Below are 15,959 nucleotides of genomic sequence, written 5' to 3'. Positions count from 1 at the left end.
CTCCCAGCCATCCCTATCCCCGTCTGGGCCATAAGCGGTTTGGTCACCACTGTGCGGCCCCGTGCCGGTTAGCCGCCGGAGCTAATGCTTTCCGCCTAGGTGTCGGCGAGTTGGTCGTCAATGCAACGTAATCCGTCAGTGAGCTGACGACCCGTAATGGGATTGGAGGCCTAGCGGCGAGTTACCTACATGCCACCTGATAATCTACGCGGAATTAATCCGTTCCAGCAAACTACGTGGGGTTAATCCGTTTAGTACGCGAAACTAACCCGCAACCGCGAGTACACACGAAGCCCTGGAAGGGGCCCCGCTCCGCGGGGGGTCCAGGCAATACGCGGCCGTGAATACGACAGCTCATCACAACGCCGAGCCCGGTGGTGTTGGCTTGCTGGGGTTGGACTACGGGGATTTTGGGCGACACCCGCGTCGTGTCATTTGAGAAGCTCTACACACCGACGGCGGGCGACTTTGTCATGGTCGTGGACAGCGACGCTAGAAGCTGGACATGTGGAACATCATGGCCGAAGTAATCGATGTGATCGACCCCCGACAGGACGCGTCGTGGTACTGCCCGAAGTAAACAATATTAATGGAAGGGGTGAGTGCCTCTGAGCGCTTACTCGATCATTGTTGCATGCATCTGCTAGCATAGTGTCGTTGTTGCTATGTATATCACCCACTTTTGAACGCAATGGACTTCAGACTGAAATGCTCGAAGCGATCTTACTTGCTAAAGTTGATCGGCTTCAAGTTGAGCATATGTGCGCCTATAATGCTCGACAGCACATGAAATGGCTTTAGCGTTGCTACTGCACGGCTGCCACTCCGACTCAAGTGGATGTTCAAAATGGATCATGTGCACGCTGCGCGGCAGGGACGCCGCTCAGGAGAATGCTCGAGAAGTACGGGCGAAACACTATGTGTTGGGTGTGTACAGTTAAAATCCAAGAAAAGGTCGTTTAAAGACGCAGAATACCGATTAAGGTTGTCCAGAGATTTGGAGCAACTGAACCAGCGTGTTTCGACTCAGTGCCGAAAGCATCAGGTTGCGCATGTTACCACCCACATTTAAACTAGAAATTTATTGTCAATAAAGTGACGAGCACCAAGGGGTTTGTCAGAAGATGGCGAGCACCTAAAGTGCAAGTAGCCTAGAGCAAGATGCACCAAGAAAGCGTGAGCGTCGCAAACAAAGTAGCAGACACTTGAAGATAAAAATTTGAACTTCACAGCCGAAATTTCAGAGCTTCTTCGTGCACAGCACGACTTTGGTTTTATCCGTTATCATCGTCCATGAAACTATTCGTCGACCTGTGTACCCTCCCGGAGCAACGCTCCGGGTTGCCTATATTTGTCTACACACACGAATCTTGTAAGATCGTACGATAAACATTAATTGAAACACAAGGTTGAAGATTGTAATATCTAGCAAGCCATAAAAAATTATCATGCCCACAGTAATCTATCCATGCTCTGGGCAAACGCGGTAGATGTTTTTTGTCCCACTAGTAAGGGGTTATTTGGGTATCGTAATGTATTGACTAAACTGTGTGATGTTCCTTTAATGTTTTGCATGAAAATATGTATGTTTTGACACCGTTATCTACAGTGGACGCCTACCAGATATACATTAACGGGCTGTCATACCTGCAGCTGATATGCCGCGTCATATACGCGCATAGATCTCGCGGGACGCAGATATCGTCTCGATAAACTGCCCTACCCCTAGATATATGCCGTGTAGCCATCATAAAGTTTTGTCTTGTTGTTAGCATACTTTATGCTGGCCATCATTCTAGCATATGCATCCTTCACTCTACGGGCATACCGATGATCATATATCTTCCGCCGAATCGAAAAGACGCTCAGTTGCGAATTTGCCGCCACCGGCGCGAGGTCGACAGCAGCCAACACTTCAAAAGGTGAGCGTGGTTGATGGCTTTGTATGTACTTCTCTATTAGAGGACTCACCTCGTGTTTGATTGCAGGGACAATGGTGCGCTTAACCCACTCCGCCGTTCACTGGCGGCGTCGGTGCATCAATGACACGTCCTGCGAGGACGAAGAGAGCACGCCGCCGAACATCCAGCCCAGCCACCAGTACGACCGCGGCAGCAAGCGCCGCATCGAAGACGCCAGCGAGTCCGCCAGCGCTACGGGCACAGCAACGCCTCCGTGGCTGCCGCCAGAGAGAAGCCGCCCCAAGTCCAAGTTGGCAACGAACCCGCCGCCAAGCCAGGAGTCGACGTCTGCGCCCGTGTCGCCGCCGGTGTCCAGCCGCCCGTACGCCAGCCCCACCACGTCGTCGCCAGTGCTCCTGGAGACGTCGCCGAGATCCCCAGCGGCGCTTCAGCCTCGCCACGAGGGCCGTCGTGCGCGTCGTGAAGCTACCGCCCCTTACGCTCGCCTGCGGTCGGCGCCTCAGCGCGATGCCCGGCCCGTCATCAACCCACGCGGGGCGATGCGAGTCACTGCGGACGGATCGCCTCGGACGCAACTACGGGGACCGCGGTCACGGGATCGGTTCATTTCAGCGCAGTGGCCGCACCGCGTGATTCACCTTCGCGCGCAGTTCAACCCGCTCGCGACGGTATTTCCGTCGGTGCCTCACTTTGGGTGGTGCGACTGCCCATCGCCGTGCCGTGTGGACTCCTGCCGCAATTCGCTAATGCATCTCTACTGCAATATCAACTGCTGCCCGTACGGGGGGCTCTATGGCAACGCGCCGGCCGAGTCGAGCAAGGTGTATCTAGGGAGGAACGTGCGCACGAGGTCGTTGGGCGTGGTCGCTGGCGAGGCCATCAAAGCGGGCGAAGTGCTGGGGCAATACCTCGGCGAGATGGAGCGCTAGAGTGTTTCGCGCACGACCCGACCGCGCAATAGCGGCTACCGCTTGGTGATGAGGCAGCGGCCAGAGCGACCGACGTTCCCAGTCTGCGTAGCGATCAACGGCGAGAACATGGGAGGGCTGATGCGCTTCGTAAACCACTCGTGCCAACCGGTGGCGAAGTTCGTGGAAGTGGCCAACGGCCGCCGTACCACCGTGGTCGTGGCGTCGATGCAAGACATCCACCGCGGCGAGGAGGTGACAGTCGACTATGGCGACGACTTGTGGTTTGTTTGCCGCTGTGGGCTGGATGGCTGTCGCCACCGTAACATTCAAGACGCCCAAGACCCGTGAGAGGGCCAAAGAGGGAGCAGGACGAGAGAGCAAGCAAGGTGAAGAGAGAGACCAGCGAGAAGGGGGAGGGAGCGAAGTGAAGGAGGTGTAGTTGTGTAGGTAAGCGTGTTGTGATCAAATGAATTGCATTGAGATAACCTCTTTGCTGTGCGGTTGTTGATGGTGGTTGCCGTGAGTTCAAAGTAGCTGCAGGCTAGCAACAAGCAGGGAAGCATGAAAAACTGGCGCCAAGGTTCGCACCAAACGACGGGTTGATGGGCTCATCTTCATTCGAAGTTTTCACGTACACTGACTTGCTATTTGCGCGCGCAGATTTCGCGCGCGCAGCGTTGAAATTGTGAGCTACTAGCATCCTTTCACGATCGATGCGAACTGGTGGCGGCGAAGGCATCGCCCTGGCAAGCTGCCGCCGCGGCGAAGCTGTCGTCGTCGCTCATTTCTGGTTTTACCACGTTCCAAGCAGTTCTCCCCCCCCCCCCAAGCGTGTCTCCGCCGCCTCGCCTCCGCCCACCACTCCTGGTACGCCGCGCCAACACGGTCCAGCGTGGCAATGAGCAGCGTGGCTGACTCTGTGTGTGTAGATGCCCAAGCACTCTGGAACCACCAACTACTCGACGGCCGATGTCGGCCGTCTCCTCACGCTCGTCGAGAAGATGCTACCGCTCGGCAGGGACGAGTGGGAACGCCTCGCTATGACGTACAACGCCAACAGGCCTCGAGGCTCACCCGAGCGAGACTTCGAGAGCTTACGGCGTAAGTTCAAGGTGCTTCACAGCACCCGGAAGCCGACCGGCGTGCAGGAGATTCCCCCGCTCATCAAGAAAGCCAAGGAGGTCAAGCGTGCCATCGACGACAAGGCCAACGTCGTGGAGATGGACGACGAGGCCGACAACGACCAGCCCGACTTCTACTTTGAAGTCGACCCGGACGACAGCTTCTACGAGGGCGGCGACGGCGAGGGCGAAGGTTTGGGAGTGCCCACTGCCGCCACTGTGGGCAGGTCCGACTGAGGCGAGTCGCCGGGCTCCGACGAGTCGGCCGAGGACGAGTCGACGGCTTTCAGCCGCTCATCGAGCCGAGGCGCGTTACAAGACTTGCTCTCGTCGCCGCTGACCACCGATGATCTGGACGAGCTTGCACGCACGCCGCGTCCTGCTCATGTCCGAGCAGCGCCAAGTACACGTCGTGCTGACTCGGGAGGGCTGCCGCCACCACGTAAGACGGCTGTTACTGCCCCCAGTAGTGATGCTTCACAGCAGCCATCGACTCAAGGTGCCGCCGCTGTCACCAACCGCGATGCCGCCGAAGCGGCCAATTACCCCAAGCTCCACAAGACGTCGAACCGTCTCGGAGGCGTGGACTTGGCCGGCTTTCGCGACACGGTGGGCGCCAAGCGCGCTCATGAAGAAGACAAACACACGGCGGAAGCTAGTTACGCCAAAGCTAAGCGCATCCGTGCCATGAATGCAACAACAGCTCTCAAGACAAAGTTGGATGGGGTTTAAACAACGCCAGCAACATGCGAGGAGGCATCCTCGAGACGCTTCTGCTGCTCCGCGAAGAGAGCGAGCGGAAGGTTGACGCCCGTCGCGCCGAGGAAGATCAGCGCCGTCGAGACGAAAAGGCGGCCAACGAGGCCTGCGTTCTGGAAGCCAAGACTGAAGCTGAGACGCGCCGCCGTGAAGGAGAAGCTGGAGAGAGAGGACCGTGCGCGCCGTGAGCGCGAAGATGCGATCGCCCGCGCTCAAGAGCTGCTCATATTGATCGGCGCACTGACTAAGAAGGCGTGAGCGGAAGGCGCGCATGCTCTTCGAAGTGAGGCTATCATTCACGTTCTAGTTACTGTATACTTGTCACTTACCACTAAGCCTCAAATCAAACATGTTGTTCATGATCCGCTAGCGTGTCCGTCATGGGTTACGTGATCTTCTAGCGCCTTCACCATCACATGTACTTCTCGTGCTGCGTACACATCTCTGTGAAGTCAAGTGCAAGACGCACGAGCATCGAGTTCGGCTCTCTGTCGCAAAACGTTTGCAGCACGCTGCTGCCAGCAACATCGAGATAATGAAGCAGCTCAATTCAACGACAAAGAAAAATGTATTGTCGCATGCAGTACAAACACGGCTAGTTCGACACCCTACTCGCTGGATAGCTCCATCTCGCCTGAAAACGTCGTGCGTATCTGCGAGATGCCGACCGTGCGGACGCGATAGTTAGCCATTCTGAAGATGTTGTTGATTCGGTGCCCACGAAGCTCGGGGTCGTACGGCAGGGGGAGGTTCACGCGGCTGTCCACGTTTTGCATACTTCCCATGCCCCACTCCGCCGCCTGCCTCACGAACGTGATGGCGTTATGAAGCGTCCGCGCGGAGCTTCTCAGCGACGGGAGAATCCTCTCGAGATCGCCATCTTTGAGAGGAGTCAGGATGCGACCGACCATGCTGGGAAGGCCGAGCCCGACACCACGTTCATACGTGTGTCCGGGCAGAGGGTAGGGTCGAGCAACTTGGAACGGAAGCCCAAGGAGGTGTCGAAGTCGTTCCACGACCCGGGGCAATTGTGCTTACACCAAATGATGCAGCCGTCGGCTGCGAAGCAGATTGTGCCAGTCACGAAAACGGTGTGCAACCACCCGTTATACATGGCGTTCTGCAAGTCCGCATTCGACGGCTGCTGAACCTACAATATCACTGATGTTAGCATTCTATCATAGCAAGTAACATTTTACAAACTACAACTCACCCTTAAGTTCTTCCCATCAATGAAGCCGAATGTGTGTTTGAGAAGCGGCTTGCGGGCTTCCACAAGCTTTGCGAGTTCGGCTTGGCGAGCAGGCGAGGGTAGCCTTTCAGCGCCAGCGACAGAGCAGCCTCGGCGCGGCGTAGCGTCCTCGATATGGTGCTCGGCGGAGTCCCAAACATCATACACAGGGAGCTCTGCTCCATCGACCCGACGTAGAAGCACAGCACCAGGCCCAGGATCTGGTGGTAGTGTCGGAGCTTCGGGGGCCGCCCGCGTGCCGTGCTGCGTGGGATGTAGTAAAGGCGGCTGAAGCGCCGCAGTAGTTGGTGGAAAGCCGACCTGAAAGCATGCATGAATTAGATATAGCGCAGCAACTTCAGATAGTAAGTAGGGTCGCACCTGGTCAAGCTCGTCGCGTTTAGGAAGTTGATGTCGCTTCCGCGCGTGTACAACAGCATCCACGCGGAGTCCCAGGGCGTGTCCAGGACCTGGGTGGTCAGGTAGTGCCTGGTCGGCATGGCGATCCTCCACGCCTCGTCCACGAGCTTGTCGTACACCTCCCTGCGCACCTCGTGCAGCGTCTCCCCCTGCTCGACGAAGGCGCTAGCCAGCACCAGCATCGCATCGACGTCCTCTGCGGCCATCGCTCCGGCGCTTGTGTCCGACGCGCGCCAAATTCGAAACTGGTGAAATTTAGAAGGGATGCAGCGTCGGTGGTGTCCGGAACGAAATGACGGGTACATTCTTAAAGCCCAGCAAGCGTCTATCAAGCCACCTGATTCAGGGCGATATCAAGCGGACACAAGTGACGCATGTACGACAATTGCGGTGGAGATTTTGAGCGCTATGTCAACATATATCTTTTTAAACCCTGTCATATCTGCTGCAGGTATGACAGCCCGTTAATATATATCTGGTTGGCGTCCAGTGGACGTTGCCCAAAACTAGCATATGGGGGTGTCATATTCGATCTTTAAATTTGTCTCTAAACATCAAAGATGCACAGGTACGATATGTCAAAGGTTCCTGATATATGCCACGGTCGGTGAGGATATGCCGGTCTATCAACTCTCGCAGGACTTGACATATAGGCTGATAGGGTGGTTTTGGGCGGCGTCCAGTAGTACAGGGCCAAGATTCGCCCAAGTGGCCCAAGCTGTGAATGGGATACGCTAAGACCATACTTCGTAGTACCAGGTTAATATGTGTTTATGTACATGTAAAATCACATGTTAGATTGCATAGTATAAAAGTAAGTAGTTAAAAATATCCGCCATTCGTTCTTCGCGTACCAAGTTTGTCTACCGTAAATGCAGGGCTTTGTTTAAGAGATAACTTGTGAGAGGAAGTAAAGAAAAAGAAATCATCGTCTCCCATTTAACAGTTAACTTTTTGTGCGTCATTTCAACAACAACTACCATGACTTACACCCTCTAAGAAATGGTGCGCCAACATCCTGTGATCTATTACGACGGGATTGCGGTAAGAGATTCTACTGTGCTTGGTGCACAAGCTGTTGGGCAAGGGCACGCGTCTACAACTGGATGAACGCTGGATCTGGACACAAGTGCAAGGCACAACGCGGCCGCAGGATGAGCAATTCCGTTCTTAGCGTAGCCTCCACATATTTTCAAGTTAAGGGACAGCTTTAGGTTTAGCTGGCTCGGCAACGTGAGTGGCATGAGTGCATCATGCACTGTACATCTCGTCGTCGGTATTTTCAAACGTATGGCTGGTGTGTACCACACACGATGTTGCGATTTATACATATTTTAATATTGGGGAAATTGCGATTTGGTCAGGAGTTTGCTAATCGGTCAGGACTTCTGAAAGTAAGAATTGGCACGCCAGATCTGGAAGACACTACTACATTGTAGAACCAATTCTTCCAATGTGCTCGTACGTCTGCTGTTTCGTGTCGTGAGCTGTTAGCTCGGGACTCTCCAGCCACCTCCCGACTCAAGGAGGTAGTCCTCGTGCTAAGCTAAACGAAGACAAACGACTGGCGGCCCTTGTGGCCTACGAGTCGCTACAATTTACTGGTTCTCACTGAGGACCCACGAGCAAGCACCGATCGACCTCCTGCCTGACCATTTTGGTAGTTGCTATGTAACGGAGAGTAAGATCCTAAGTTGCTTTATGCTGTAATGCTTGCTAGCCGAGAGCACACTTGTACTGGTCCAGTACAAGTACTAAGTACTAAGTACTGGATGCAGTCCAGCATATTGCTCATCTGCTATCTAAAACGTTCTAAATCTAGTGTTTAGGACCGTCTTAATTCTTACTTTCAGAAGTCCTGACTGCTTAGCAAACTCCTGACCAAATTGCAAATTTCAAGTCGAACTCCTGACCAAATTGCAATTTCCCCTAAAAAAAGCAAAGTAAGTATTGTGGAAACCGATTAGATTGTCTAATTGGGATCGGCTGATTAAGCAGATGATTAAGCTTAATCGGGTCTGATTTGCTAAATCCGACCTCCTAATTAGATCGAAAGACTAAGATTTGTACTCTGATTTGACAGAGCGGTCAGTTGTGCCTACGACGCCATGTGGCTAGCTGATTTAGCTGCTCCACGGCTTACAAAGCCCGGGACGGCTGATTTGCATGCTAATCAGCCCGAATGTCCGACACCCACATGGCATTCGGTGGCCGATTTAACGTAAAACCGACAAACGCTAATGCTGACGAGAAATGACAGCGCAAATACATGACTTCAGAACTTGATAAATAGATAGCAGTACACGTCGAAGCTCACAGAAGCGTATTTAATACACACGATGCTATTTCTCGTTAGTAGGTACCGGTACGCGAATCACTCAGCTCGTGGCGGTAAGTGGTCGCTCGTCGTATTTCTGGTGGGTAATGAGGCAACCCCCATAAATAAACCTTACACCGATTTATACCCTTACCAATTCCATATGAAATCATAAGGATCCCCGATTTAGTACCAGTCAAATCTCTCATGAACGCTGCTTTATCAGGTAATCCGCTCGGGCAATCTAATCGGTTTCCACAATAATACAAGGACCTGAACTAAGTTCTCTCCTAGTCTCCCAGGCTATGATAATGAGTCTGAATTCTAAGTTTTGGTGCTATGATATTGCGTGGTGGATTTCAAGTTTCAGGGGAACACATTGTGGCCGATTGGGGACCTCGGATTTATTGGAAGCTATTTTTCGCCGTCGAATACCGAGGTGGGAGATAATCGCGTCAGCAATATTGGGCTGGCTACCACATATAGTGGCAATTTTGAGTTTGTAACTTTTGGGTAAGAGCTATCCTATAACAAGTTTGCGCACAAACATACAAATATTTTTTCTACGCACAAACGCTAAGTGGTTTTGCAGCTGTGTTTGCCTGCTTAACAATCCGATCACAGCATTCAAATCAGCTGCCGCGGACAGTAATACAGACTAGAGCGTGAGAACGAGACGCCTGATATATTCGGATTTACAAGGGACTCATATGTGGCAGACACCACTTTATGTATTTTACATTGACTAATACCTGATCACATCGGTACAAACGGGTATTAGTTGTTACCCGTCTTGTTCTCACGCTCTAGTCTGTACCTAGCACAGGTACATGTACTATAATTCGCTCTCAGTAAACACCGTACTGTCGCGAAACTTCAAAACCTCTTATGTAAAAGAAACCAGCACAAGTGTTCATTGCGAGCATTCTACATGTATTTCATGCCATCTCCCCTTCCCCGTGAAATACTGTACTAAGTACCTCCCAACCGTCATCAGTCGTACTTCAGCACGATTGAACCGGGGTAGTGCTCCTTCCAGAACTTCCCGAAAGCTTCGTAGAGTCTGTGCTGCGGACTGGCGCGAAACTTCTCAACGTTTGGCAACAGCTTTTTTACAGTGTCCAGGCGAATTTCTTCGGCCACTATAGCCGGGTTCCAGCCGTGCTTTTCCCACTCTTTGGTCTTCGTCATAAGCGGGTCCTGTAGAATGGCTTCAACCTTCTTTTGGAGTTCCTTGGATTGTTGCAGCAACTCGTCGGCTGTAATTATTCTGGTCAAATCGTTGGTCCCGGTCAGCTTTGCCGTACTTAAGTATTCGCCTCCTTGGTTAGTAGCTCCTTGAAGCTTGTGGTGAGCTTGGCGTTCGTCCGCTCTTCTTCGCTGTCGTCGTCGTTGATCCAAAGAAATCGATTGTCATTGGTAGTACGTTCCGAACTTATCGTCTCGGAATGCGCGGAAGTGTCTACGTGAAACGTAGCGGAGACAACCTTGTCACGAAGTGGTCGCTGCCACAAGAATGAGCAACCCCAGACGCATGCGCTTGAGCAGGAGGCTGACGGAGAGCTCGCAGTGGTAGAGGGTAAATTGAAAAGTGACGACTGAGTGGGTGAACTCGAGCGTTGCGCTACATCGCGAGAGCGCAATCAAGGATTGCATAACTGTTTTGTCGCTGATACCGGTTCTGGTACTTCCTATCGTCGTTGCTATCTTGGAAAGAGTTTTGCAGTCATTTGCTTGCCTATTCGTGAGTCTTCTTGATTCGACTAAAAGCCAATGGTAAATGGTGTCACGTCTACTGGTACATACTCGCTACGCTCGCTTTGGGTGGCCCTATGTACTATACGCTGCGCGCCCGCAAAGAAATCCCATGTATGCTTTGCCTGAAAATGTGTGTGCCGAGACAAATGTCACTGCTGTAATGGTTCATCACTAGCCACAAATCTCAGAGAAGGCGTCAAAGGGTCTCAGTTGCTGTCCTCACAATAGAAGAGAGCCCCGGAAAGAAGCGCATCCTGCGTCTGCATCAGATTTTTGGCATAATGATCCAAACCTGCACATCGACTGCTTGACTTTGATAAGTGAGCGTGGCAAGCTTGTTTAGTCTTATTGGCCTCACGCCGCACAAGCTTCTACAACCGTTATTCATTAATGGTCGGGCCATGTCCCCAGAGATCGCCCCGGGGCGAAGTATGAGGTCTCAAGCTGAACCCAACCCAGGATCAGTCTGACTGAGCCCACACCTTGCAGTCAAGAAGCTGCTCTACACGAAGGTCATGATGCACAAGTACATGTAGTGCATCAAAACCTCAACTTCACAGACTGGAACTTCTGACGAACCGAATCGAACTCACTTAACAGGTGCTGACGATTCGGTTGATGACAGTTGATCAACCCTTGGGCCTGTTGAATAGCGATTCGGGAGTCACCGACGACAACCAAGTCGTAAACACCATGCTCCATAGCCAGTGTCGCTCCTTTGATCAAGCCATGATACTCTGCATCATTGACCGTCACATCTTCCAGGAAGTAACCTCGCGCGCTGACCACAGTCCACTCTGGGAGCTTCCACAAGATACAACCACAGCTACTTTGCCTGGTAGACGTCTTCGCAGCGCCATCAAAACTGAGCAGGTAACCTGAGAAATCCTCTTCCAATATCTCCAGACTAATCGGTGGGGCAGGTGTCACCCGTCAGTTCCTCGGAATCAGGGATTCTGCCACTTTATCGAGATGTTCACGAGGCGTAATCCCACCGTCCATGATGGCTGCCAGGCCATCCTCGTCCCTCTCAATCCGGTGAATTTCTAGATCCCAAGGCGAGAGCAGGGTGGCCCACCGTTGACAACGTCCCTCCAATGATGACGAAATGAAAATCCGCCGCAGGACTGAGTAACGAGTGTAGACCTTGGTGTGACTCCCAGCAAGCATACAACGAAACACTCGCAGGACGCGCAACAACGCCACCACCTCTTTCTCAGCCGGATGATACTTAATATCAGACTCATTGAGGGTTTTGCCAGTGAACCGAACAGGAAAAATCACACCGTCATATTCTTGGCCCAAGACAGCACTTGCAGCCCAAGGATTCGCAAGCAGGATCACAACAAAGTCCTTCTCTCGGTCCGGTGTCGTGACAGCGGCGTCGAGACGATCTTCTTCTTCAGAATCTCGGAAGCCTCTTTGGCGCGCCCCAAGTCTCGTCCTTCCCGGACTTGCTCCTCGGTCAGGTCGTAAAGCACCGATGCTATAACAGGAAGATCCTCGATAAACTTGTTGTAGTAGTTGATGCTTCCCAGAAATGACTGCACGCCTTTGAGTGTCGACGGAAATGGCAAATCATTCACACCCTTCGCGATCTTGGGTTTCGCTGGCAAGCCTTCGGCGCTGATTTCATGCGACAGGTACGGAATAGACAGCTTCCCGAACTCGCGCTTGGGCAGGCTCACGGAGATTCCCCAGTAGCGTAGCCGGACCAGCAACGCGTTCAGGACCGAGCAGAGCTGGTCCCAGGTAGGCGCCCCATGGGCGATGTCGTCAATGTATGAGCTTCTACCCAGGACTGGGCCCATTGAAACTGGGCCTGGAATGTTCCGGTGGAAAACAGTCATTGTATCTGTCAGAGCTGGGATCCCCACTCCAGAATCGGGGACCGCTCGCTCGTCTACCTTAATTCCCAGAAACTCAAGCACATCGGGATCGACCTTGGCTTCTTCCTCAGGCGGCAGTCGCACAAAACCCCAAAGACAGTTGTTCAGCATCTGCTGGTATATTAGGGGCGCATTTTTCAACCCGAAGGGCATGCGCAACCACTGGTAGTGTCCAAGAGGACAGACAAAAGCAGAAATGAGCTTTGCCCTCTGGGTCATGTGCACCGCCCAGAAGCCACTCGCCATATCCAAGCTCATAAACCACATCGCAGCTTCAAATCCAGTCAGCAAGTCATCTATCAACGGTAGCAGGTAGCAAGACAGCTTGATGAGCTGGTTCACCATCCGGTAGTCGATACAAAGTCTGATATCCCTGCCGTTCTTCTTCAAAATGATTACGATGGGTGAGGCCCACTCCGAATGCGAAGTCTCGATGAGTCCGGTCTCCAACAAGTTTTTGATAAGCTCGGGCTGAGATCCTTCAAGTAGCCAACTGGCCTCATAACTGCGTCAACAGCTCGGTTCTTTCATGGAAGAAGACTTCTTCATCAGGATCCAAGTCAGCTGTGACCACCCGAAGATAAATCGCGTACGCCACCTCCAGCTGCTCCAGGGCATCCTCACAGATCTTGACTGGCTCTGCGCGAAACACGTCCTTCAATTCATGTCGAGCTTCGGCACTACTGGTACCTCAACCAGTCAATCCGCGGTCGACATCACCAGAATCCCGATCAATGACGAGCTCCTTCGCAGGATCTAACTCATCTGTCTGCGAGGCTTCGGCTTCGTCCATGGGAGTGACTTCCGCGGCAGTTGGAATGCCCAGATCCAGAATCTTTACATCAGCAACGGCGCTCGAGTGACTGCGGGCCTCTTCCTCAGTCTGACCCGAAGAGCTCATGGCTCGGCCACTCGAGTTCCGAGATTTCTGTAGCTCAGCAGCCTTTCGGACTTCTTCAGGTGGGCGAGGCAAAATCTTCGTCGGCCAAACATATTGAGGTCGCAGGACTTCGGGTGGGGCATTCCGTTCGGCTTCAAGTGCTTCCAGCTCCCCCCATCGATACTCCCGCGAAGGGGTGTTCTGGTAAATCTCTTGTTGCCACTCTTGATACTTACGCGACTTTGGTTGAACACAGGAGTCTCCTCGTGGCAGTTGCCCAGGCTCCACCAACGCTGCTACCACCGTGTGCTACATGATCTGGGTCCACTTCACTGAAATATTGACCACACGAACTGCGGCAGGCCGCCGTCTGGAGCTGTAGATCACTTGAGTCACCCACTGATTCCCTCGGACAGTCCATACCGCAGCTGTGTCAGCGTCAGCTTGGCCATACCGCACCGGAACAATGATTGAATCACCAGGAGCCAAATACACCGGCTCACGCACACAAATCGGAACTTCCAAGATGTAACGTGGAGCTTCCTTCTCTCCAACCAGAGGAATGTCTTCTTCATTCGGAAGCTTAGCCAACTGCTCACGCGCACACAGTCGTACTCCAGCACTTTTATGAAATCCATACCCAGCAGACAAGTGACTCCATCTCCAATGTTTCCAACCCACATGTCCAGCACATATACCACACGCATTCCCAGAGTTAACTTCACTCGAGTCCGCGACCGGATGTACGTGATCACTCCTCCCATACCTTTCACCTTGAGTCCGGCGTGCGACGTCAACTTAAGCTTCAACCTGCGTGCAAGGTCTGGGCTCAATATAGTTGTGCTGGCGCCGGAATCTAGAATGATGTGTGTCCGATAGTTGTTGATCGCCCCATGCACTAATGCCACTGCATCTTGATTATCCAAGTCGTGGTCTGCCCACCACCCGTAACGTTCTCCTGGGTTCAACGTGAATTCCACTGGGGCTTCATCTTCAAATTCAAAACCTCGGAAAACGTAATTTCGAGAAACCGGGCGCGATTCCAACAGCGATTCGTCTTTACATGCAATGGCAGTCATGCATTGTGGGTTACCGATCTGGTGCCTAAGTTCTGCACCGACAAATGCAAGAGCGCAATACGCTTGGGACTTAGGCTCGACACGCACTGGGTCCCTACCCAGCGAGCCTAGTTGTTTAACGACGTCCCAGACTTAGCCGGCTGTTCTTTCAGCAGTTGCTTCAGAACTTCGGTCGGCAAGTCTTGCAGCGCTCCTTGTCGCGCCAATTCTCGGACTGCCTTCAAAGCAGCCCAATCGGCACAGAGCCCTTCACGGTGAAAGTCTCCGCACTTGGAACATGGGCGACGCGAGCACTTATATGTCGGGTGTCCAGCTTCATGGCATCGGTCACAGATCAGATCCCGCCAACAATTCTGAGCGTCGTGTCCAAAACTGCGGCAATTTTCACAGAAGGGAGTTATTTGGGAGTTGTCGCGGTATGGAGATGGTGGTCGCGCTTGTGGAATTGGAGGGCGCCAACCCATCTGCTCAGCAGCACGCAACACCTCCTCGGTCGTCGGGGGTCTGGGTACTTGGACGATAGTCTCAGAAGCCTGGGCTACGTTGACCTTCTCAGAATTCACCGTACGCCCCATGGCCGGGGACGGAGTTCCCGGGAGATAACGTGGTTCTGGTTTCTCTTCGGAGTCCGAGGGCGGGGAAGCCTTGTCTTCTGACTCCGAGTCCAGGTTCTCGACCAAGTACGCACGATCACCTTGAGTTCGACGCGGAGGAGGGAATCGACTGAGCCTCACACCACTAGGCTTCGCATCGCGGGTCTTTGGAGGTGGAGGAGGCGTCTCATATCCATCATCACGCTGCACTGCTTCGATACGCTGAGAGTTTTCTCGAGTTCCTTCATCGACTTCAACGTTTGTCCCTGTAGTGTGATCTTCAGACGACGATCCGGCAGCTTCTTGATAAAGCGACGGATGTGGAGTTCCCGGTCACTTGGAGAGTCTTCGTACTCGACGTCGGCCTTCTTGGCTGCAGCGTTGAGTCGATACAGGAACGATCGCGCAGACTCGCCATTCTCCGGTCACAACTCATAATGTCGGTCGTATGGGGACGCCTCGGTGCGGCAGTACTCCTTGCGAAACAGCTTCGACAAGCGCGACTAGTCCTTCTGGTCCTTCTCGGGTAGTTGGCGGAACCATGCACGTAGCGGGGCAGGTAGTCGGCCCAGGAGCTGACGCAACTTCATCTTCTCCGGCTATACTCCCAACGCAGCAGCGTAGACAAACCGCTCCCACCAGTTCACGCGGTCTTCGAGCTTGGCGTGGGGATGAAACATCTCCACCGCCCCATACTGGATGTACGGGCGGAACGTGTACGATTGGCCGTTCGCGGCTGGTACTGTTGCAGGGGCGAGTTCCTCAGCAAGGCCGCGCTCCCAGTCGGAGTCGGAGCCCGAGCTGGACTCGCTGCTAGACGAACCGCCGCTTGAGCTTGAATCTGACGATGAGGGATCGCCACCTGGTCGCTTACTGCGACGGGTCCTCTTTCCACGTTTGTGTTTGTGGGAAGGCTTTTTATTAGCCGACTTCCCAGAATATCTGGGGACATGGCCACTCCCACTCGCAGAGTCCCGAGCGACACCTTTCGCTGAGCTCTTGGTCTCTTCCGAGTTTTCTTCCTTGACTGCAGCGACACTGGACCGAGTCTGTGTCGCAGCCTTCGGCTGCCTTCCACG

General features: G+C 53.2%; 5 protein-coding genes across 5 annotated transcripts; 2 read left to right on the top strand and 3 right to left on the bottom strand.

The window, feature by feature from the left end:
* Positions 1–1,993: 1,993 nt before the first annotated feature.
* PHYSODRAFT_339252 (hypothetical protein) lies at positions 1,994–2,851 on the top strand (the record flags this gene model as incomplete). The annotated part of the gene is made up of 1 exon (XM_009537165.1): positions 1,994–2,851. The coding sequence occupies one exon, from the start codon at positions 1,994–1,996 to the stop codon at positions 2,849–2,851; it is 858 nt and encodes a 285-aa protein (XP_009535460.1).
* Positions 2,852–2,899: 48 nt separating this feature from the next.
* On the top strand, positions 2,900–4,901 carry PHYSODRAFT_339251 (hypothetical protein; the record flags this gene model as incomplete). The annotated part of the gene is made up of 5 exons (XM_009537164.1): positions 2,900–3,091; positions 3,165–3,266; positions 3,763–4,147; positions 4,193–4,670; positions 4,697–4,901. The coding sequence occupies 5 exons, from the start codon at positions 2,900–2,902 to the stop codon at positions 4,899–4,901; spliced, it is 1,362 nt and encodes a 453-aa protein (XP_009535459.1).
* A 420-nt stretch (positions 4,902–5,321) lies between these two features.
* PHYSODRAFT_525624 (hypothetical protein) lies at positions 5,322–5,498 on the bottom strand (the record flags this gene model as incomplete). Its single annotated transcript, XM_009537163.1, has 1 exon — positions 5,322–5,498. One exon carries the CDS (start codon positions 5,496–5,498, stop codon positions 5,322–5,324), a length of 177 nt encoding a protein of 58 aa, XP_009535458.1.
* Positions 5,499–6,282: 784 nt separating this feature from the next.
* Positions 6,283–6,570, bottom strand: PHYSODRAFT_525639 (hypothetical protein; the record flags this gene model as incomplete). Its single annotated transcript, XM_009537162.1, has 1 exon — positions 6,283–6,570. The coding sequence occupies one exon, from the start codon at positions 6,568–6,570 to the stop codon at positions 6,283–6,285; it is 288 nt and encodes a 95-aa protein (XP_009535457.1).
* Positions 6,571–9,674: 3,104 nt separating this feature from the next.
* PHYSODRAFT_305703 (hypothetical protein) lies at positions 9,675–10,337 on the bottom strand (the record flags this gene model as incomplete). The annotated part of the gene is made up of 2 exons (XM_009537161.1): positions 9,675–10,061; positions 10,239–10,337. 2 exons carry the CDS (start codon positions 10,335–10,337, stop codon positions 9,675–9,677), a joined length of 486 nt encoding a protein of 161 aa, XP_009535456.1.
* Between the last annotated feature and the right edge of the window lie 5,622 nt (positions 10,338–15,959).

Source organism: Phytophthora sojae, assembly GCF_000149755.1.
Source record: "Phytophthora sojae unplaced genomic scaffold PHYSOscaffold_10, whole genome shotgun sequence".
Taxonomy (NCBI): Eukaryota; Oomycota; class Peronosporomycetes; order Peronosporales; family Peronosporaceae; genus Phytophthora; species Phytophthora sojae.
The sequence above is the reverse complement of the archived record's forward strand: the minus strand, read 5'-3'. Positions and strand labels throughout refer to the sequence as shown.